This window comes from Mesoplodon bidens (genome assembly GCF_964165515.1).
Source record: "Mesoplodon bidens genome assembly, chromosome: 3".
Lineage (NCBI taxonomy): Eukaryota > Metazoa > Chordata > Mammalia > Artiodactyla > Ziphiidae > Mesoplodon > Mesoplodon bidens.
The window spans coordinates 149,983,739-150,008,105 of NC_138178.1; the positions used below are offsets into that span (position 1 = coordinate 149,983,739).

General features: G+C 39.8%; 1 protein-coding gene across 1 annotated transcript in view; it reads left to right on the top strand.

Annotated features, from left to right (window-relative positions):
• Positions 1-24,367, top strand: part of ZNF410 (zinc finger protein 410) — a 40,049-nt gene that overhangs the window by 3,776 nt on the left and 11,906 nt on the right. The window contains exons 2-7 of the mRNA XM_081229809.1: positions 10,421-10,603; positions 11,542-11,677; positions 14,672-14,890; positions 16,131-16,322; positions 19,604-19,754; positions 20,231-20,412. Coding sequence (XP_081085935.1) covers positions 10,571-10,603; positions 11,542-11,677; positions 14,672-14,890; positions 16,131-16,322; positions 19,604-19,754; positions 20,231-20,412 — 913 coding nt within the window. The 5' untranslated portion in view covers positions 10,421-10,570. The remainder of the gene's footprint in view (positions 1-10,420; positions 10,604-11,541; positions 11,678-14,671; positions 14,891-16,130; positions 16,323-19,603; positions 19,755-20,230; positions 20,413-24,367) is intronic.

Below are 24,367 nucleotides of genomic sequence, written 5' to 3' on the forward strand. Positions count from 1 at the left end.
CCAGTGGGGGAGGGATAGATCCCCAAACAAAATGTGGATCCTGTCACCCAAACGGGGGAATGAATGTGGAACAGTCAAAAATAATAGCTGTCCCTTGCAAAGGTCAAGTAAGATGAGGGCAGCAAAGTATCCCCTAAATTTGGCAGCATGAAGATCATTGGCTTAAATTTGTCTCTGAAGGATTGCAGAGAAATGGGGAGGTGACCGGAATAAAAATCAGGGCTGTAGGAATGGAGCATCCCAGAAGATCCTGGGAAGAGAAGAGGGAAGGCGCAGGATGAATGCTACGGTTTCTGAGATTCGTTCTGGCTTCACAGTTCTATATTCCAAATGTCTTTTATCAGTACCCGTTACCACTTTATCATTAGAATTTAATTAACTCTCATGCTATATCATATACTAGATATGATATTAAAAAGTTTCTTGGTTTTTCTGTTCCTTTCACTACCATTTTATGCCAAAACTTAAACTGCTCTTTTTTAAATTTAAATTTTTGGTCTTTGGAATTCACTAACATTAGTAGAATTTTGTTTTCGTTTTTTAAGTATTACTGAGTTTTGTTCCTGTCTGTATCTGTGGTCAGCCACAGGTTTCGGGGGAGCTGAGAAGCAGATTGGCCCATGGTAAGAGAGACTAGTCCTCTTGATTGAAATTATGTGCTTTATTTTAACCTTTATGAATAGTGACCAATTGGGGGAGCACAGTGTTTCTCAGTTTCTTCCCTCTTTTTTCTCAAGCCTCCCTCAGCCTTCGCCTTCTTTCCAAAAGCAGGTCAAGGTCAAGGCATTTTCTACCTCCCTCAAGAGGATAAGAGCAATACTGGTATTCTGGGCTTTGTATTCTAGGGTGGAATCACATTGCTTTTTGGAGGTTGACACAATGCTGTTCTGTTTCTTTCATGATGCAGAGTATTAAAAGCCCCTGGTCATCTTTCTGTTTGGAATACACTCCCTTCTGTATGGCAGTCAGGACTAAGGCAAGAGACCTGTATCAGCTCTGTTCCCCTGTTGCTTGCTTAGTTTACTTTGGATTGGTTTTTCCCTCCCAGTATTTCTCCATGTAGCCTGCATTGGTTTTAGGCCATACCTACTCTAGGGAAATGGTGTTACCACTAATTCCTGTCTAGTATATGAGAGTTCTTCATTAGGGTGTGGGACCAAAGACTGGTTAATTAGAAAAACTACTTTGTCTTTCTTTGCCTAGTGTGTAGTATTTTCCTTTGCAGACCTCAAGGAGATTTGAGGTTTAAGTAATCTCAATTTCACCAAGACTTTATCAATGGTAATTGCTGATTGTTTGTACTTACAGCAGGTTTATATCTATGGCTTTATATTTTAAGACTGATTCTGTGTTAAACATACGCATTTTAGACACTTGAAAATACTTTACAGTGTTTTTCAATCTGTGGGACATAACCTGTTAATAGCTGTGAGAACATTTTCGTGGATCTTATCATTTAAAAATAAATTCAAAGTGCATGAGATTAGTATATGTTAGTATTTTATTGTTTTATGAAAGTGTTATTTGTGTGTATCTGTGTGTGTTTCATTCTCTGGGTTATGATGGAAAATGTATCTTACTGTGCGTTGCAGTCAGAAAAAGTTTGAAAACCACTGCTGTATAGGAAATTTGGACTCAGTAACAAAAAGCAGATTTCTTAACCTTTTATAGTACATTAATCGTTTGATAGATTTACTTGTTTCTTAAGCACTTATGCAGAACTTTGTTTCTGAAGAATTTTGTAATTATTTCTATTGCCTAATATATAAATAATCTTAGGGTAGACCTATTTCATTTCTGTATTTCAGATAAGTTTCCCAGGGCCAAGAAGATGAATAGCTTGCCCAGGTCTCAACCAATGAGTCAGAGGCAGAATTTAGATTCCTACTTTAGAGACCTTGGATATTTTTTTTAAACATCTCAACTTCTTTATTAAACTTGTTCAGCTCCTTAGTGTTAATGCATGATTTGCTGGATGATGTTGAGTGTACTGTAAAAAAAAGAATACAGTTCATCAAACTTCAGTTCCCAGGATTTATTTATTTGGCTAAAAACAGAAAGAGAGTTGTTCTCAGGATGGTCATAGAGATTGCTGTTGTCCTAAATCTACTTTGCTGTTGTTAGGTGTTCTCTCGTTACTTATTCCCAGAACTTTTCAGGGCTTCTTGTGTTCTTTGCTTTGGTTCATTGCAAAGGTTTGTGTTGCCTGCATTTTTTTTAACCCTTAGGCTGACTGTGGGGTAATATATTCAATAATAGCAGTGGCAGAGTCAGTGGATTTCTAAAAAATATAATATGTGCTAGACCAAGATTGTTCCTTTAAGCAGTCTAATATGCTTTCGTGGCCATGGGGAACCATGCACACAGTAAAATTTAGTTGTTGCCAAGGGTAGAGGGAGGAAAGGTCTGAACAGTATACTTAGACCAATCCTTGGGTTTCTGAGATCAGTTAGTTTTGTTATGAACTCTTCATCCGGAGCCAAGATTCCTTATTTATGTTATGATTTGTGGAAAATAGGATTTGATGTGCCTGGCCTTTGTTGCTGATAGTTAAATATCATTATCTCTTTTATTTTTTATGGAGCTAAATTAGTAATTTTTCTATTTAGAAGGAAATAAGAATACAAATTTTGTCTGTCTGGGTAAAGATACAAAATAAACATGAGCAAATATTACTGTCCACTTCAAGGACTTTGGGTGATGTAGACGACTGCTTGGTATTGCATCTCTAATCTCTTATCTTAATTAATATAAGAAAGCCTAGGAAGAAATTTCCTCTGAGACCCATAATTATCTTGAAAATAGCTTCTGTTTGAGTAAAGCAGTGCCTTTCACTCCAGTGTCATGTAAATTGCATTTGAAGGAAAGACCTTGCATTGGACACTCCCCCGCAACCCCATACTGGTAAATTATTTTTATCATAGATACTTTAAATATACTCAAACGAAAAGCTAGGTAATCGGGCTTCCCTGGTGGTGCAGTGGTTGAGAGTCCGCCTGCCGATGCAGGGGACATGGGTTCGTGCCCTGGTCTGGGAAGATCCCACATGCCGCGGAGCGGCTGGGCCCGTGAGCCATGGCCGCTGAGCCTGTGCGTCCGGAGCCTGTGCTCCGCAACGGGAGAGGCCACAGCAGTGAGAGGCCCTCGTGCAGCAAAAAAAAAAAAAAAAAAGCTAGGTAATCCTTATCCCTCCTGTGTTGAACCCCTATACCTTTTAATCAACTATAAAATCAAAACAAATTTACAAATAATTTAGTACTAGCAATGGTAGGGTCAGTGGAATTTTTAAAAATATATAATATATGCTGAAGCAAGGTTGTTTTCTTAAGCAATCTGATATGTTTTGATGGCCATAGGAACCATGTATATAGTACAATTTAGGTTATCAGTGTTATGTCCATTGTTACCATGGATTTATATCTTTATGAGTAAGTATATAGATGTAAACCATACCAAAACCCAAGAAGATCCAAATTAACATTCATATTATGTTGTAGAGATGTTGTTTTACTGAAATGAAATGCTTAATGTTGATCTGAATAGTGGAAAGATTTAGCTTTGGATTCACTAATATATATAATCTGTTTCTATATTTTAACTTTAGTAATAGCAATGTAGAGAATATCATACAAGGTAGTATTTGTGATGTGAAGGCATTGTGAAGCAGTTTATGATAATCAGATCATATTCAACCAAAACTGGCCAGAAGTCCTTGAATGCCAGCTTCAGTGAGGTATTGTTTGATAACTTTGTAGAGTTAGAGTTGCCTTATTCAGAAAAAGATAAGATTTGTGTTGCAAATAAAAAGATAACACAGAAAGGGAGAAAGTTTGGGCAAATCTTATATCTGGTAAGGGACTCATATCTAGAATATATAAAGAATTCTTACAACTCAATAATAAAAAGACAACTCAATTTAAAAATGGGCCAACGATCTGAATAAGCATTTCTCCAAAAAAGATGTGCAAGTGGCATATAAGCACATGAAAAGATGCTCAACATCATTAGCTATCAGGTAATGCAACTCAAAACTACAATGAGTTACCACTTCACACTCACTAGGATGGCTGTAATTTAAAAAAAAGGTGTATTTTAAAAGGAGAGGATAGGGAGGAATTGGATCCCTCATGCACTACTGGTGAGATTGTAAAATGGTGCAGCCACTTTGGAAAATAGCCTGGTAATTCCTCAAGAGGTTAAACACAGTTACTGTATCACCTATCATTTCCACTCCTAGATGTATACCCTAAAGAGTGAAAACATATGTCCACACAAAAATTTGTACATGGGGCTTCCCTGGTGGCGCAGTGGTTAAGAATCCGCCTGCCAGTGCAGGGGACATGGGTTCGAGCCCTGGTCCGGGAAGATCCCACATGCCGCGGAGCATCTAAGCCCGTGAGCCACAACTACTGAGCCTGCATGCCACAACTACTGTAGCCCGCGTGCCTAGAGCCCATGCTCCGCAACAAGAGAAGCCACTGCAGTGAGAAGCCTGCGCACCACGATGAAAGAGTAACCCCCACTCACCGCAACTAGAGAAAGCCCGCACACAGCAACGAAGACCCAACACAGCCAAAAATAAATAAATAAATTAATTAAAAAAATTGTACATGAATGTTATAGCAGCATTTTTCATGATAGCCAAATTGTGGAAACAACCCAAATGACCGTCAACTGATAAATGGACAAATAAAATGTATATCCATGCAATAGAATATTATTTGACAATAAAAAGAAATTAAGTACTGGTACATGCTATAACAAGGATGAACATTGGAAACAGTGTGCTATGTGAAAGCAGCCAAACACAAAAGATTACATATATAATTCCATTTATATGAAATGTCCAGAATAGGGAAATCCATAGAGACAAAAAATAGATTAGTGGTTGCCTAGGCTTGGTCAGGGGACGGTTTGGGAGGAAATGGGGAGTGATTACTAATAGGTTTCTGTTTTGGGGTGATGAAATTGTTGTAAAATTGATTGTGGTTATGGTCGCATAACTGTGAACATACTAAAAAAATTTAGTTGTACTTTTGAAGTGAGTGAACCGTATGGTATGTGAATTACATCTCAGTGAAGCTGTTAATGTAAAAAAAATATTTGAATTATAGTTTTTGAAATCTGTTAAGTGGGTAACTTGAATTGGGAATAGAAATTTTTAATTGCATATATGCCTTCACATTTCCAGCTAATGTACATAGTAAGTTGCTGTGTTAAAGATGAGATCCACCCAATACACTCGGTATGGTACTGAGTGCTCCAATACAGATTCTCTTGAGGTCATCCTGCCTATTCTGCTGCATCCTACTCATCTCTCTTTTGTTTATACAGCAAACATACAAACCACAAACTGGGCACCAAAATTGTGTGGTAGAACTCAGTTATAATATGGATACTGATTTGTTCCAGAAAATGCATGTGTTAATTTTTTAAAAATTATCATTGAAATGACTAAAATGAAACGTCACAGATAACCATGAGCATGAGAAATGGTGATCTAGAGGTATCTATTAAACTGTAAGAGAGGTGGCATCTCCCTTCTCTAAATTGTTATTACAGATTTGCAAAAATGTCTAAAATATAGTATATCTGATTTTTTCCCTTGTTTGGTACACATGTTCATATACTTAATTTTTTAAAATTTTCATTACGTAAGGATATCAGAAATGGAGCCACTGCCATCAGTTTCTAAGAAAACTAACAAATATAAAGGACAGTAAATAGTTGTCTAGTTTCTTAGAGATTTTACAGTCCTGGCATCTTCAAGTTGGAGGAACCCTAAGGTTAACCTAAACAAACATTTGGTAATTTCTTGGCTGCTTGAAATGAGCTGGAATTGGGGAAAAGGAATTCTTAATTCTTGAATCCTGATGATTCAAGATCAGACCTAGAGAGATGTAATTACTATTCATGCCAGCCTGCTCTGTGGGTGGGAATGCTGGCTCTGCAGCTTAATAACTTGAGCAAGTAACTGTACTAAGCCTTGGTTCCTTCCTCTCTGAAAAGAGGGATGGGTAAACTACATTGAGCATAGTGCTTGAATAAGAAAAACGTATGTGAAAGGGCAAGTCAGGGATTTATGACAGCTTTATGTGGTAAACTTAAAATGAGCCTTTTCATTTACATCTTATACATTTTTTTTATGATGAAAGTGAGGATTTCTGGAAGCTAGCAGTGGGGAGAGGTTTAATCAACAGGAGAATAAACATTTATTCACATACTTCTAAATGCCCTTTTTGTAGAGTAAGTCTTTCTTATTCTAACTTTCCACTGTACCTTGGTATGTATTGAAAACTCCCATCCTGGGTATATTTTACACTGTATGCTTACTTTGTATATAATAGTGCTTCCAATTTAAGCAAAAATTGTGCGAAATAAAGTGGACTCATTTGCCAAAATCCTGAAAGAAAAACTTTAAGAAACTAAGAATTTAGAGGATGGGAGGACAAGATGGCAGAGTAGAAGGACCTTGAGCTCACCTCCTCTCACAAGCACAGCAAAATCACAGCTAACTGCTGAACAACCATTGATGAAAAAGACTGGAACCTATCAAAAAGATAATCTACATCCAAAGACATAAAGAAGAAACCACAACGAGACGGTAGGAGGGGCACACTTGTGATATAATCAAATCCTATACTCCCCACGTGGGTAACCCACAAACTGAAGAACAGTTATATTGCAGAAGTTCTCCCATGGGAGTGAGCATTCTGAGCCCCATATCGGGCTCCCCAGCCTGGGGGTCTGACATCTGGAGGAGGAGCCCTCAGAGCATTTGGCTTTGAGGGCCAGTGGGGCTTAATTACAGGAGCTCTACTCTTGGAGGGTGCATACAAGGTCTTGCACGCAATGGAACCCAGGGCAAAAGCCGTGATGACTTCATAGGAGCCTGGGCCAGACCAACTTGCTGGTCTTGGAGGGTCTCCTGGGGAGGATAGGGGTGGCTGTGGCTCCCCTTGAGGACATTGACACTGGTGGCAGAGATATCGGGGAGTATTCATCAGTGTGAACTCTGGCTGGAGGCTGACATCTTGCTTGGGTCATTATCACCAAGACCTGGCCCTACCCAACAGCCTGTAGTGCTGGGATGCCTCAGGCCAAACAGCCAACAGGGCAAGAACACAACCGCACCCATCAGCAGACAGGCTGCCTAAAGACTTCCTGATCCCACAGCCACCTCTAGACATGCCCCTTGACTTGGCCTTGCCCACCAGAGGGCCAAGACCCAGCCTCACCTACCAGGGGGCAGACACCAGAAGCAAGAAAACTACAGTCCTGCAGCCTGTGGAACTGAGTCTGCAAACACAAGTCAGAACCTACCCTGTGACCAGATGGTCCCTGGCCCTTGGGTGATGAGAGGAGAGTGTACTGCTGGGACACCTGGACATCCCCTACAGAGGGCCACTTCTCCAAGGGTGAGAAATGTAACTAACCTACCACATACATAAAAATACAAATAGAAATTTAGACAAAATGAGATGGCAGAGGAATATGTTCCAGACAAAGGAACAAGATAAAACCCCCAAACAACAACTAAGTGAGGTGGAGATAGGCAGTCTACCCAAGAAAGAGTACAGAGTAATGATCATAAAGATGAACCAAGAACTCAGGAAAAGAATGGATGCACAGAGTGAGAAGTTACAAGAAGTTTTTAACAAAGAGTTAGAAAATATAAAGAGTGACCAAACAGAGTTGAAGAATACAAAAACTAAAATGAAAAATACACTGGAAGGAATCAGTAGCAGAATAATTGAGGCAGAACGGATTGGTGAGCTGGAAGAAAGAATAGTGGAAAGCACTGCCACGGAACAGAATGAAGAAAAAAGAATGAAAAGACAGTTTAAGAGACCTCTGGGACATCAAACACACTAACATTTGCATTATAGGGGTCCCAGAAGGAAAAGAGAGAGAGAAAGGGCCTGAGAAAATATTTGAAGAGGTAATAGCTGAAAACTTCCCTAACGTGGGAAAGGAAACAGTTACCCAAGTCCAGGAAGTGCAGAGAGTCCCATACAGGATTAACCCAAGGGAAAACATGCTGAGACACATAGTAATCAAATTGACAAAGATAAAGAGAAAATACTAAAAGCAACAAGGGCAAAACAACAAATAACATATAAGGGAACTCCCATAAGGTTATCAGCTGATTTTTCAGCAGACTCTGCAGGCCAGAAGAGAGTGAGTACATTTTAAGTGACAAAAGGGAAAAACCTACAACCAAGAATCCTCTACCCTGCAAGGCTCTCATTCAGATTTTTTGTGTGTGTGTGTGTGTTACGTGGGCCTCTCACTGTTGTGGCCTCTCCCACTGCGGAGCACAGGCTCCGGACGCTCAGGCCCAGCGGCCATGACTCACGGGCCCAGCGGCTCCGCGGCACGTGGGATCCTCCCAGACTGGGGCACGAACCCGTGTCCCCTGCACCGGCAGGCGGACTCTCAACCACTGCACCACCAGGGAAGCCCTCTCATTCAGATTTGATGGAGAAATCAAAACCTTTACAGAGAAGCAAAAGCTAAAAGGATTCAGCACCATCAAACCAGCTTTACAACAAATGCTAAAGAAACTTCTCTAGGTGGGAAAGAAAAGGCCACAACTAGAAACAAGAAAATTACAAAATGGGAAAGCTCACTGGTAAAGGCAAACATACAGTCAAGGTAGGAAATCATCCACACACAAACTAGTAGGGAGGTTAAAAAGCAAAAGTAATAAAATCATCTCCATCCACAAGAGCAATTGAGGGATGTGCAAAACAATTAGATGTAAAATATGATATCAAAACCAGTAATCATGAGAGGAGGAGAGTGAAAATGCAGGATATTTAAAATGCATTTGAAATTAAGAGATCAGCAGCTTAAAACAATTGTGTATACAGACTACTATACCAAAATTTCATGGTAACCGCAAACCAAAAATCTATAATAGATAAATACACACAAAAAAGAAAAAGGAATCCAAACACAACACTAAGGATAGTCATCAAGAAAGTGAGAATTTAAAGTAAGGGGGGAAAACAGCTTCATGAGTGTCCCGAGAATACTACTTTGGGGAAACACTGTTCAAATTTTGACTGTGTAATTACCTTTAATAAAAAATTGGGGGGCTTCCCTGGTGGCGCAGTGGTTGAGAGTCCGCCTGCCGATGCAGGGGACGTGGGTTCGTGCCCCGGTCCGGGAGGATCCCACATGCCGCGGAGCGGCTGGGCCCGTGAGCCATGGCCGCTGAGCCTGTGCGTCTGGAGCCTGTGCTCTGCAACGGGAGAGGCCTCAACAGTGAGAGGCCCACATACCGCCAAAAAAAAAAAAAAAAAAAAAAAAAAAAAAATTGGGAAATTAAGAAAAGAAAAACGTCACACCAGCCTACCACCCACCCAGTACAGTGACTATCATGGCTGTGTGGATTTCCTTTTACTTTTTCCTGTGTTTATCTTAACTAGTTTTAATAACCGCAAGTGTATAATTTTGTGTTTTGTTTTTGTAATTTAATGTCATTAGCATTTTTGTTGCATTGTTTTCATAACTGTATTTTTTTTTTTTTTTTTTGCGGTACGTGGGCCTCTCACTGTTGTGGCCTCTCTCGTTGCGGAGCACAGGCTCCGGACGCACAGGCCCAGCGGCCATGGCTCACGGGCCCAGCCGCTCCGCGGCACGCGGGATCCTCCCGGACCGGGGCACTAACCCGCGTCCCCTGCATTGGCAGGGGGACTCTCAACCACTGCACCACCAGGGAAGCCCTTCATAACGGTATTTTAAGTCATACAGTGTCCTACTATAATCAACCATTACCTAATTGAATATATATGTATATTTATATGTTGCTTACAGTTATTTATTATCACAGATGATAAGGTGAAATTCTTTGGGCATATAGCTTTTTCCATACTTAAGATCTTTTCTTATTTTTTATTTTATTTATTTATTTTTAAATTTATTGAAGTATAGTTGATTTACAGTGTTGTGTTTCTGCTGTACAGCAAAATGATTCAGCTATATCATTACATATATATGTATGTGTATACTTTTTCATATTCTTTTCCATTGTACTTTATTACAGGATATCAAATATAGTTCCCTGTGCTATACAGTAGGACCTTGTTTATCCATTCTATATATAATAGTTTGCATCTGCTAATCCCAAACTCCCAATCCATTTCTCCCCCACCCCCTTCCCCCTTGGCAGCCACAAGTCTGTTCTCTATGTTCTTAGAATAGATTGTTAGAAATTCTACATTGAAGTACAACTTTTTATGGGTTTTGATATCTGTTGGGCTTGTTCTATTTTAAAACAAGTGTTTTGGGCTGAATTCTTTATTTGCTTGCTTGTTGTGATTTTTGGATATGTAAAGAAGTGGCTTTGTTTTTTTAGCTACATTTTCCTACTGCTCTGAATTCTCTCTCTCTTTCTTTTTTCCTTTTTTAGGCTAAATTAATTACCCACCCAGCACAGCATCTTACAGGAAAAGCATAGCACTTCCTAGAGGAGTATGAGCATAACAGGAAGGTGTCATTGACTCTGAATTAAAAACTTAACCTGTCCCCTGAACAGCTACAGGATTTGGAAGCTGAATCAATGTTATCAGATGAGTTAGAATCCAAACCAGAGGTGAGCCCAGGCAACTGGTTTCCTTTTCTTTTGGTGGGCTGTATTCCAGAGTTTGTTCTTAGTTCAGGAGTAAGCAAGCTTTTTCTGTAATGGTGCCAGGTGATAAATATTTTAGGTTTTGTGGGCCATATGGTTTTGGTTGTAACTACTAGTTTATTATTTTTCTGTTACTAAGTACTTTCTCAAAAATTAAAAAACTCAATTCTTACCTTTTGTAACTTTGTATACTTGTTATTTAAATAAGTAAATTATTATACATTTACATAGTTACATAATGACAAAATTTATGTATATGACATATATGTAATATTTACTACCACAAACCATTTTTTATTAATTTTGTATATATCTAAAAGTGTTTTCTTTTTAAATGTGATTAGGGGCTTTAAACATTTAAAATTTTTATTCATTTTTCTCATTTTAATTTTAGAACATTTGTGTTGCTTAGTGGAAAGATCACTGAATTTGGAATCATGTTACCTAAGTATGAAGACTGACATTGCTCCTAACTAGTGATGTGACCTTGGACTAGTCATTTAGTGTCTTCAACTTGATTCCTTGTCTTTAAAATACATGTTTAATCTTACTAAGTTACAGTGAGGATTAAAAGAGTCAATACACAGAAGAGTGCTTTATAAAATTTAATCAGTACAATGCAGTTGAATTTGTAATAGCCACCATTTAAAAATATAATTATTTTTATCATTTCTCTGTTTTATAGAAGTTAATTATACGATTCAATTTTTATCTAGAACACTTGATAAAAATAAGTTAAAATATTATTTTGTAGTTAATCTAGTTTTTCTATGAATAAGGTTGAGAATAGTGAGCAATCAAGACTTAATTACATCATTGCATTTTGGTAAATTCAGAGGTTTAGATCCATTCATAATAACCTGTATTATTTGTTGTCTCCACATCCCCCCTTTCCCCTTCAGCTGCTGGTACAATTTGTTCAGAATACGTCCATCCCACTGGGACAGGGGCTAGTAGAATCAGAAGCTAAAGACATTACTTGCTTGTCCCTCCTTCCAGTGACTGAGGCCTCAGAATGCAGTCGGCTAATGTTACCAGGTAAAAATTAAGATCACCAGAGATAAGATAAACACGTCTTAAGAGCTTAGCCTTCTCTGTGGTACTGGTGGAATGTGATAACTGACTTTATAACTGACTGGTAGAAACTGTAAAAATTAGGACTTGTGGAGAAAAAGCAACCATGGGAGTCATAAGTGCATTGTTAGTTTATTTATTTATTAAAAAAAATTTTTTTTTTTTGCCATACCGTGCAGCTTGTGGGATCTTAGTTCCCTGACCAGGGATTGAACCCGGGCCCTTGGCAGTGAGAGTGTGGAGTCCCAACCACTGGACTGCCAGGGAATTCCCTGCATTGGTAGTTTAAGTCATAGGAATGGATATGAACACCCATAGAGTGAGAGTGAGAAGAAAAGGAGGCCAAGGCAGAACTGCATGGAACTCCCTATTCAAGGTATGGGGTGAGGCAGGAGAGCCTGCGAAGGAAGGAAGAAAGAAAGGCTAGAGCAAAAGGGGGAATACTGGCATAGAGTGCAGGCATGGAACCCAAGGGAATAGTCAAGTGTGACACGTGCTTCTAAGAGGCCCACTGAGACAGGGACTGTCCCAATGAGATAGGGTCAATGAGGTCATTGTTGACCTAGGCAGGACCTGCTCCTTGGAGAGGGAGTGGAAAGCTGGGCTGCAGTGGGTTGAGGTATCAGTGCAAGTTGAGGAAGTAACTATACTTTCTAAAGGCTGTCTTGCTATGGGAAGGAAAAAGAGAAGGCCATAAAGTACATTAAAGATTTCTTTTTTAAGATCTGAAATATTAGGGGTTGGTTTTATACTAAGAGTTAGAGCCCATTAGAGAAGCTGCAAACACAAAGAGTAGGTAATTGGTGAGGAGGCTCCAGGAGAGGTAGAAGGAAGTAGAATGCTGAGCATGGGTAGTGAGATTAGCTTTGGATGAGAAGAAGGAGATCCTATCACTTGACTATTAGGAAGGAAAACATTATTTTTGGATGCAATGGATTCTTTATTTTCTGGAAATTGAGATATTTAAAATTTGGAATATTAATGTTAAATCAGGGGAGGGTCACCTGTTGGTGACAACTTATTTGTTATAAAGTCTTCTGGTTACTATCCTCTAGTGGTGTTCTGTTTTGATTTTTGAAGTGACTTAAGGGCAGATATATTCAACCAACCAGTGTTGATTTAAGGTTTCTCTATCTAGCTCCTGTCTTTCCCACATCTTCCATCTCTCAAGTGTCATTTTTCTACTGGTGTGTTGGGAGTGTTTCCAAATCCATGGATTTTCAATATGTGAAAACTTCCATGTGCGAATAAAATTTGATCTTCATTAGGCTTTTTTTCCTGAATTTTCTCTCCCAATTTTAATATATTGAATAAATATTTTGACAATAATAAAGGAAATGAAAACAGGAACAAAAGCATCCATCTTCTTTTCTACATCATCTTCTTTTAGTTTTAATTTTGATTTAAAATATTTTAGACAACCAGTTATAGATAATAGTAAATGAAAACCCATGTACTCACTTCCCAGCTCATGAAACGTAGTATTACAAACACAAATGTGTCTGTACGTACCTCCCTAACCTCATTCCCCTTCCTCCCAAATATGTGTGAATCATTCCATGCATGACCTACATGTTTTCTTTTTAGTTGGGATATGTGATAGACACAGAAAAGCACAAAGCTATATGGATATACCTTTTGAAGAATTATTATAAAGGAGATAGCACCACCCAATCAAGAAGTAGAACGTTGCCAGCTTCCAGGCCCTCCATGGGTTCCTCCATGATAAAAGCAACCTCTGTTCTTCCATAGGTCACCACTGCCCTCAATTTTTTGAAAATCCGTTCTTTGTTTTCCAAGTTTAATCACCCAAGTCTAATTTTAGCTGATTTTGGACTTTAAATGAGTGGAATCATATGAATGTATCATGTACCTTTTATGTTTGTGAGATTCATCCTTGTGTGTAGCTCTGGTTTGTTTGGTTTCATTGCTGTATAGTATTCTGTTATATGAGTGTACAACTTCTTTTTCCATGCCACAGCTGATGAATATGTAGTTATTTGCCAGTGTTGTATTTTAACAAACAGTTCTGCTATGAACTTTAAGAACAGTTTTTTTGTGGTAAAGTGTATATAAAATTTACTGTTTTAACCAGTTAAATCTACCATTTAACCAGTTGTGTGGCATTAAATTCATTCACTTTGTTGTACAACTTCATTAGGCTTTGGAATGGCAGTGCTGTCCCTAGGCTTCCACTTAATTTCTATAATCTTACCTGTTATCTCCTTGAAAGAAGAAAATAACGTAACCTGCCTTCTGTAAAGATGAATGAAACCCCTGAAAACATCGGATGCTTTAGCACTGTTGGCAGTTCTTCATTATATTGCAACTAAAACCTTTGGAAATTCATCCCCTCCCTTAGAATAAAGTTCTAGAAGTAAGTCTTCCGAATTATTTCTTTACATCTGGTGTAAACCCAGAACCATAATGAAACATACTCGTGATTCTATACAATTTCAATTATATCCCAGGCTGTGATTTTTGCCCTAATGACTCACCAGAACTGTCACATACATGTTATAAAAATTCAAGAGAGGTATCTTTTCCCAAGAAGAATAGTTTAAAATTTAGATCCTGTTCTTGAGTTCATATTCATCGTGTACCTATATTTTTCAAGGGAAATATATTGATTTGGGCCCTCAGAAGGACAAAGGTCTATAATGTCCAAATGTGGATGGTTCGTATTAGTTACCACCGACCATCAGAGGAGTCTGCCCCTCACATTTTGGTTGACACCCTTTAGCTGCCTTTCACTCTCTCTTCTTTTCTGAGGCAGATTTTGTATTTATAAAATAAAAATGCTGTCCGCTCCTGTAAGGACGTTAGATACTAAGGGATGTTACAAGGGTGTTAGGTACCACTAAGGGATGTTACAAGGGTGGTAGGTACCGTATATCAAAATGGTGAACTCCTTGGAGATAGGTGCTACATAAAGCTGTGGTATTTTCCCTTTACTAGATGATACTCCAAATCATACTAACTCCTCCAAGGAGGTTCCTTCCTCGGCTGTGTTGAGAAGCCTTCAGGTGAATGTGGGTCCAGACGGAGAAGAGACGAGGGCTCAGACCGTACAGAAGTCTCCGGAGTTTTTGTCCACTCCAGAGTCTCCTAGCTTGTTGCAAGATCTACAGCCAAGTGATAGCACTTCTTTTATTCTTCTTAACCTAACAAGAGCAGGTATTCTTTACCCTTTTCTGACTTCTGCTCATGCTTAAGAAAAAAACCTGGGAGCAGGGAATAGTTAACTTAGTCATACTTAAAGTGGAAAGAAACTATTATTTTATTATTTTTGAGAATTGGTGTCATTTGGTGATCAACTGGGTATGTAGAGGCAGAAGGCAGACTCTAAGACGACTCAAAAATTTTTTGTTTGGGAAATTAAGTGGTGTCATTCACCAAGATAGTGCACACAGGAAGAACAGGGCTGCGGGAGAATGATTAGTTGCAATTTGTGCCTGTTGATATTGAGATTTCACAGGGACATTTAGGAGGAGGTGTCCTTTAGAGAGTTAGAAACAGGAATCCAGAGTTCTAGAGAGGTCTGTTGTGAAATAAGTAGTTTTAGTGCTTATCAGCATTCAGGAAGTGTATGAAACAATGAGCATGGATTCTTTGATTCAGAAGTAGTCTGGAGCATAAACAGAAAAGAAGGCAAATCTGGGACCCGGAAAAAAAATTTTAAGAGGGTAACAGAAGAATGGGAAGCAGCTTCTAGAGAGAGGGATCTCAAGAAAACAAAATGAGAATGATGTGGGGGGAGCCAAGGAAGGAAACGTAAAGAAGAAAAGGTACAGAATCATGCCAAATACCACATACTGGGCCAGTGAGATGAGGACTGGGAAGTGTATGTCCAGCAAACTTAGCAAGAGCAATTGTTATTGAGGTAGTAGAGGTGGAGCTTAGGGTTAAAGAGATAGGGAATGGACAGCAGGTGAGAAAGTAGATACACAAATAAGAAGTTAAGAAACTTCAAGAAACATGACTTGGAAGAAACAGGTGAGAAGATGATATTTAGAGACATACTTGGGATTTTCTATTCTTAAAAAAAAAAGATGGGAGAGACTTGAGCTTGGACAGATTGAAAGGCTGAAAGGGAAGCTGTAAGGTGGCCACCAAGGAGGAATGGGTTGAAGTTGGGAGAGGAGAAAACTAAAAGATAGGATTGGGATCCTAGAGGTGAGGGTTAGCCTGGGTTGCTAGGAAAGACCGTTTTGCCTCTGAAACAGGAGTAGGTTAGATAAAGACCAGCCTGTCAGCTGGGAGTGGAAAGGTGATAACCTAATCTTGTATGAGAACAGAAGCTTGAGGTGAGAGGTGAAAGTCTGGAATAGCTGATCAGGACACAGAGTTTCTGAGCCAGGGCCAATCAAAGGATTACTTGATGGCTGACTTTCATATATCCTCTTGTTTCTTCCAGGTCTGGGCTCTTCAGCCGAACACTTAGTATTTGTACAAGATGAGGCAGAGGATTCAGGGAATGATTTCCTCTCCAGTGAGAGCACAGACAGTAGCATTCCATGGTTCCTCCGGGTTCAGGAGTTGGCCCATGACAGTTTGATTGCTGCTACTCGTGCACAACTGGCAAAGAATGCGAAAACCAGCAGCAATGGTGAGACCCCTGTGGTGTTTTCCTTTCCAGTATTTTTTGCAGAGATTTTGGTAATACAAGGGCTATATTTTGAGTTGCATATAATCCAAATTACTTTATTGGTAAGAGCAGAAGGCTAGAAATGTGTAAATTGTTTTTCTTATTTTCTAAAAAATAACTCAGCCATGCCAGATTCGTGTGCAGAATCGACTGAACTAGCATTCTCAATTGTCAGCTTTAAATAATATACTGAACCCCTTTTAAAGGAAAAAAATTTTTCGCACATCTTGGTGTTATCTTGAATTGTTTTTATTGTGATGGTCCTTATACTTAGAGCTTTTACACCATTATGAAATTAAAACAGCTTATCAATTAATAGAAATAAAACTACAAAACTAATAAAAATAAAATTAATTTTAAGTCAGTGTGGCAGATGATAATGTTTTGCCGAAGCTAAATTGCTGCTCATGGCGATTTAGCAATTAGCAGCTACCATAGTGCTGCTTTTTGGGGGGTTGGGGGGTGGGCAGGGCAGGGCAGGGAGGGTGGAACCAATTCACCAGAAGACCTGAATATCCGAATAGGGTATAGTGTGGTTTCTTTTGAGTTCAGCATGCCTGTACTATTTACTCTGTGCCACTTTTTTTCTATCCAGTAATTTTCAAAGTGTGGTCCCTGGATCATCAGCATCACCAGTAATTTAGAAATGCAAATTATCAGGTCTCATCTTACTGAATCAGAAACTTGGAAGTTTGTAGTAAGCCCTCATTGTGGTTATGATGCATGTTAAAGCTTGGGGACTGTCGCTCTATTCACACCACTCCTAAACCACTGCAGAACCTTTGCTTGTGTAGCATGCCGTAATATTTTCTGTTTTAGATCCGTCTCTGCATTTTCTCATTAACCTGTGACAATTAAGGTAATGCAAAAAAGTATTGCGATAAGGTGCCTACCGTCATTGCCACAAGCACACTATCAATTCCATCTGAGTTGAAATACAGAGCGACTTTAATTTTGTGTGTGTGATGCTGTATATCAGGAGTCAGCAAAGGGCCAAATAACCACCTGTTTTGCCAATAAAGTTACATTGGAACACAGGCATGCCCTTTAATTACTAATTGTCTATGGCTGATACTGTGGCAAAGTTGAGTAGTAGTGACAGAGACCATATAGCCCTCAAAGCCAAAAATATCTGCTGCTTGGCCCTTTGCAGGAAAAGGTTACTGACCTGCTCTATACAGTACTGCCTTCACTGGAAATTATATCCCAAATGCAAAGACCTTGCCCACATAACTGTAGGATCTTTAACATGTTTACAGTGTTATTCAACATATACCATATAAGGTGTTGAGTTTTCTTTGTCTCTCTTGCTCTCTCTTTTCTGGGGGGTGAGGGAGGGGGAACCATTTCATTAGATGACCTCTAAATATCCAAAACTGTCATTGGCTGAGGTCATTTTAAGCTAATCTGTCTTCTGCAAACAGTGCTTTATTTTCAAAAACAAAGTAATTTAGGGAGCACTTTGAGAAATTCTATAATGACTCAAAATACAAGACAGCTCACTCTTTTCTGAAGGATTTTTTCCCCCTGTTATATGATTATATCAATGTTCTCATTGTATTGATACCTACAAAATTGAATGCATGAAGCCCCAACTGTCACCAGTTTATACTTTGTTGTTTTTTTTTTTAATTTAATTTATTTTTTGGCTGCATTGGGTCTCGGTTGCTGCGTGCAGGCTTTCTCTAGTTGCGGCGAGCGGGGGCTACTCTTCGTTGCGGTGTGCGGGCTTCTTATTGCGGTGGCTTCTCTTGTTGCAGAGCATGGGCTCTAGGTGCACGGGCTTCAGTAGTTGCAGCACATGGGCTCAGTAGTTGCGGCATGCGGGTCCTAGAGTGCAGGCCCAGTAGTTGTGGCACACAGGCTTAGTTGTTCTGTGGCATGTGGGATCTTCCCAGACCAGGGCTCGAACCCGTGTCCCCCACATTGGCAGGTGTATTCTTAACCACTGCGCCACCAGGGAAGTCTTGTCACTGCTTTAAATCTCTGGATTAGCATGGGTTTCTACAGACCTTTCATTAGAAGTTAATTAGCTGGAGCTCTTGAGTTAGTGGGAAATTTTCCTTACAGTATATGCACTTCTGTGCTGTTTAAAATTTACCCATGTTTCAGTTAAACAAACAGAAAAACTATGTGGGACAATATTTTAAAAGAACAAGTTAATTAATATTAACTAGCAAAAGGCATCTTAGGTTCCGCTCTGACCTTGGAGCAATTAGTTTTATGATGAGCGTTTGGTGAAGTACAGCAAGGAGAATGTAGGGCAGGAAGAAAGTAAGGTTAATAGATGGGACAGAAACTGCCTTTGATCAACTGTCAGGTTCCCGGGAGTGTGATAGGTATAACATATTATCCTACTCTTGGCTCTTGAGAGGGAAATTTGGAAATACGAATCTTATTCCTAAGGTATATGTAGTGGAAAGATAAACTCCATATGTTTATAACAGAATTAAGTGGTTGTGAATGTTTTTCTCTATTGATGTCCAACGATGAATTGAAGAAAACGAAAGAAAGGGTGCACCACTTGCTAATCCGGAATTTATTTAAAGATTCAGTTAACTGATTTCGTTTAAATTTAAGAAAGTCACTGCACCATGTGCTCCTCTCCTCTTCTCCTTTTATTCTATTGAACAAAAAACTTGAGCAGGTATTATCTCTAACTTTTAAAAATGTGGTAAGGAATTTGAAAATGAGCTGAGTTTTTGCATTCTTAGATATTTTGTAACCAAGGAGGGGTGGTACAGGATATTAGAAGGTGATTCTTGTTCTCTAGAATGATAGAAACAGCCAAATTGACTTCAGAAGATAGAAATCTAAGAATGGCCATCTACAAAAGAAATTATTACTGTAAGTTCACAGAACTTCTCCTTAAAATACAAGTTTTTATTACCTAGAGCTTTAAGTCATCTTCTGTAGGACCCCACTCCTGGTGTTGACATACCTGCTTCCTTACCAATCTGTAATGCAAAATAGGTTGAACTCTGCTTTTTGATATGAAACCATTTTGGATATTTCTTACATTTGCCAAAGAGGCCTAGTCTTGTGGCTTTTTGTAGTTCTGTGGATTAAGTAAGGGGATGGGGATATAGAGCCCTCTCACTTCTGTTAAATGAATGCAAAGCGAGCTGGGGAAGATGAAGATCGTTATGTGATTAGTGATCACTAGGAGTGGCTTTATTGTTTGGACCAAAGTATCTGAGTGGAATCCTTCCCTAGATTATAAATATGTGACTCTGTTACAGGAGAAAATGTGCACCTTGGTTCTGGTGATGGGCAACCGAAAGATTCTGGGCCCCTTCCTCAAATGGAGAAGAAGCTCAAGTGTACAGTTGAAGGCTGTGACCGGACATTTGTGTGGCCAGCTCACTTTAAGTACCACCTCAAAACTCATCGGTGAGCAAACCTGAGATTCCATACTTGGAGCTTAAGAAAGTTGATGCTTCTGAAGGAACTTGACAGAAGTCCCCCCCACTTGACAGATTAAAGGAAAGCAGGGGCTCCAGCTCACTTGTGGTTAAGATGTCTTTTGTTCTTTAATAGAAACATCTACATTGTCTCATTTACCTTGTTCAAACATTTGGCACCTAAATATCTTAGAACAAGAGTTCTCAAATCTCATCATAAAACATAATGACTTGGAGAACTTAAAAATTATATATAAGCTTAAGCCCCACTCTAAACCTGTGAAATCAGTATTTCAAGAAGTAGGGCATCTGTAGTTTTAACAAACTTCAGGTGATTCTGATGCATCTAGATTTGGGATTTACTGTCTGCCTTGAGAGTCAGTAGGAGCTTTGACTTGTCCTCTCTAGCAAAGAGCATTTTCAGGCATTGTTGTGTATGTGATTTTTTTTTTTTTTCTTCAACAGAAACGACCGCTCCTTTATCTGCCCTGCAGCAGGTTGTGGGAAAAGCTTCTATGTACTGCAGAGGCTGAAGGTGCACATGAGGACCCACAATGGGGAGAAGCCCTTTATGTGCCCCGAGTCTAACTGTGGTAAGCAGTTCACTACAGCTGGAAACCTGAAGAACCACCTGCGCATCCACACAGGTGTGTGCCACCCCAGCATTCCCGCAGGCCGTCTACTGCTTGGCTTAGGGCCTGCTGGCTGTCCTTAGGAGACGAAGGTTGGGGTTGTTGCTAGAACTCTGAGGATGAAATTTCTTTTTTTCAAATGCCTCATGGCACTTTTCAGTTCTTTCAGTCACATTTATTGTCACCTCTGTGTGAGAACGGACAGTTTGATTTCTGTCTCTGGTAGCCTTAAGTAGGAAGGGATATAAGACCGTCAGTGATAACAATGATACGATCATATATGGACAGAAATGAGCCTTTCCAAATATCTTCGAACTTAACACAGTGGTAGTTTTGGTCATTAACATTTATTGAGTTACACCACACAGATTCTGTTCTAGGCACTAAATGTGGGGTAAGGTGAGGGGAAATACAAAAGCTAAGATTAATCCCTGACTTTGAGTTTACTTTCTTGTTAGAGCCTCACAACCTGAGAAACAGAATGGAGAAGTGACTTGTCCTGAGTCAAACAGCATGTTAATATCAACGGAGCAAAAGAAAGATATCCTGATTTCTTAATCTAAAAGCTTAAGGGTGACTTTCCAAGCCACTTGGCCCAGCTGTGCTAAGTCTCTTGCCAGAGCTTAATCACTGAACCCAGACTACTACCGTAGGATGTGTAACTATTCTTCCCACTTTCTCTTTCTCTTCCTTGTTTATTCTTGCATGCTAAAATGATAGCAGGTACAAATAAATGGCATTTAAAAAGTGAAACCCAAGCTGAAGCCACCTTTGTTCTGCACATGTCCCTATGATTCCCTCTAGATTGACATTACCACTGGATATATTTTAGGGCAGAATAGCTCTCTTCTCAGCTCTTCGTTTGTTTCTTTCTTTCTATTTATTTATTTATTTAATTTTTGGCTGTGTTGGGTCTTTGTTGCTGCACGCGGGCTTTCTTTAGTTGTGGCGAGCGGGGGCTACTCTTGTGGTGCGCGGGCTTCTCACTGCGGTGGCTTCTCTTGTTGCAGAGCATGGGCTCTAGGTGCGTGGGCTTCAGTAGTTGTGGCTCGTGGGCCCAGTTGCTCCTCAGCATGTGGGATCTTCCCAGACCAGGGCTCAAACCTGTGTCCCCTGCCTTGGCAGGCGGATTCTCAACCAGTGTGCCACCAGGGAAGCCCCTCAGCTCTTTCTTGAAAGAGTATTCTTGCTCGAAGAAAGCAGTTTGAATAAAAGAACAGGAAAAACATCTAGCTGAATAGTTAAGGAAAGTAGTAGAATTCACTGTGCCTTATTAACTTCAGTAACCTCTTCATCCTTGTGCTACTTGTCACCTTTGTAGCATTTGATAAAAGTGAACATATTTTAAAATGCTTTCTTTTATTCAGAGTGTGACCTGATTTTCTCTCTTCATTCTCTTTCTAGCTCTGCCTTGTTAATCTAATTGTTGGCCAATTTCAGAATTTTGGGTTTCTCCCATTTTACTCAATGTGCTGTCTCATTGCAGTCTCAGGCTTCAATTTAATCATTTCCTCCTGGATGTCTCACAGATCTGAATCTCAATAATTAATATAATAATAAAAGTTAGGACTTCCCTGGTGGTGCAGTGGTTGAGAATCCACCTGCCAATGTAGAGGACACGGGTTCGAGCCCTGGTCCGGGAGGATCCCACATGGCGCGGAGCAGCTAATCCTGTGCACCACAACTATTGAGCCTGCGCTCTAGAGCCCGTGAGCCACAACTACTGAAGCCCACACACCTAGAGCCCGTGCTCCAGAACAAGAGAAGCCACCGCAGTGAGAAGCCCACACACCGCAACTAAGAGTAGCCCCCGCTTGCCACAACTAGAGAAAGCCCGCGTGCAGCAACAAAGACCCAACGCAGCCCAAAATAAATAAAGTAAAAATAATAATAATAAAAAGTTAGCATTTATTAAGGCAATTTAATATGTACCAAGAACATATACATTATCTCATTTAATCTTCAAGGTAACTGAGTTTATTGATGGAGAAACAGAAGGTTAGAGGGTTAAGTAACTTGCCCAACATTATGCAGCTAGGAAATGGTAGGACTGGCATTTGAATTCTGATCTGACTCCAGAGCTCTTGCAAGGATTTTATTTTCAAGTGCTGACAACTCATTTTATCGCAAATGTCAAAATTGACCTCAGATCTTTATTAGTAGTAGTGGTAGTAATTGAAGCTGCCAACTTTAGTGGCTTACTATGAGGACTTACTGTGTGCCAGGCACTATGCTTAAATATATTTAACTTGTATCATTTCATCTAATTCTCAAAATAATCTTTTGAGGTTGTATTATGTTAATTTATAGATAAAAAACTGATTCTCATAGGTTTTAAATATCTTCCCCATACTGGTTAAGTGGTAGTGCCAAGATTTGAACTCAGGGCTAACTGGCTCATGCTCAACCATTATGCAGCATTGCCTCTTGAACCTCCTCCTCTTTATCGCAGCAAAATCACCATCCTCTCAGTTTCCAAATAGGAAGGCCATCTAACTTAAGGCAGCTTGATGAGATTCCTGCCACTAGATTCTGATGAATCTTTTTTGAAATCTTTTTCTGAGGTCCTTGAGTACATCTTGTTAAACATTTAACCTTATTTATTAACTGCAATTTTCTGTTTTTCTGATATTTATTCTATCATATGTATGAATATATTGTTCATTCATTCGGCGACTTTTGGAGTGCCTGGCATTCTGGGGTTAGTGTGAGTATACAGATATGCTTTCTAAAAAGTTACAGACCACTGGAAAATCACAAACATTAAACTGTGTGGTACAGTCTGAAAGAACAGTATAATCTAGAGCTGTGCTCCTCCCTCCTTCAAGCCCCAGCTCCTGTATTTTCACCATGCCAGCCTTACTTGCTGAGTTTCTGTTTTTCTCCTTTACTCTCTCACACTGTCACACTCATAACAGTTCTGACACCAAATGTGTTTTCCCACACCAAGCAAGTCTCTGTGACACCAGGTGGGTGTCTGTAATTTAACTGAATTCTGACACTATCTGGAAACAACGTCAGATCCCACAGGTTAAAGGCTCAGCCCCACAAGACTGCCACCTACTTCAGATGTCTATTGCAAGTAGCAAGTCCCCAGGTTACTCACAACCTCTGTCTGACTTGGCTACCAATTGGAGTTCCTATGACCGCCCCCCCGGCCCCCCTTGCCCCGATTCAATTATTTGCTAGAACAGCTCACAGAACTCAGGGAAACACTTTTATAATAATAATAAACACAGTTTATTATGTAATAAAGGATATGATAAAGGATACAGATGAGCAGCCAGACGAAGAGATACACAGGGTGAAGTCTGGAATAGTCCCAAGCACGGGAGCTTCTGTCCCTGTGGAGTTGGGGTGTGCCACTCTCTTGGCACATAGACATGTTCACCAGCCCAGAGGCTCTCTGAACCCTGTACTTTTGGAATTTTTATGGAGGTTTCATCACGCAGGCATGATTGATGATTAATCCATTTCCAGGCCCTCTCTCCTCTCTGGAAAATGGGGGTAGGGCTGAAAATCTCAAGCTTCTAATCATGGCTTGGTCTTTCTGGTGACTCGCCCCCATCCAGGAGCCCACCAAGAGTCACCTCATTAGAAGAGACACTGCTGTCACCCAGTAAATTCTAAGGGGTTAGGAACTCTGTGTCAGGAATCACTGTCAAAGACCAAATATTAGAACAACAGATGATCCTAGTGCTCATATCACTTAAAAAATTACAAGGGGTTCAGGAGGTCTGCATCAGGAGCTAGGATCCAAGATTAAATGTTAGAACAAAAAATTCTCCTAGCACCCCTGTGTACAAGGGTTTTGAAGCTGTGTGTCAGGAAACTGGGGCAAAGACCAATATATACTTATTTCACACTTGTCGTTCTCTGAACTTGCCTTGGGCAAGGCTGTGCTCATACTAGTCCTTATGCCTGAAATTTCCTTTCATCCTTGTCATCTTTAAAGAGCAGCTTAAATTCA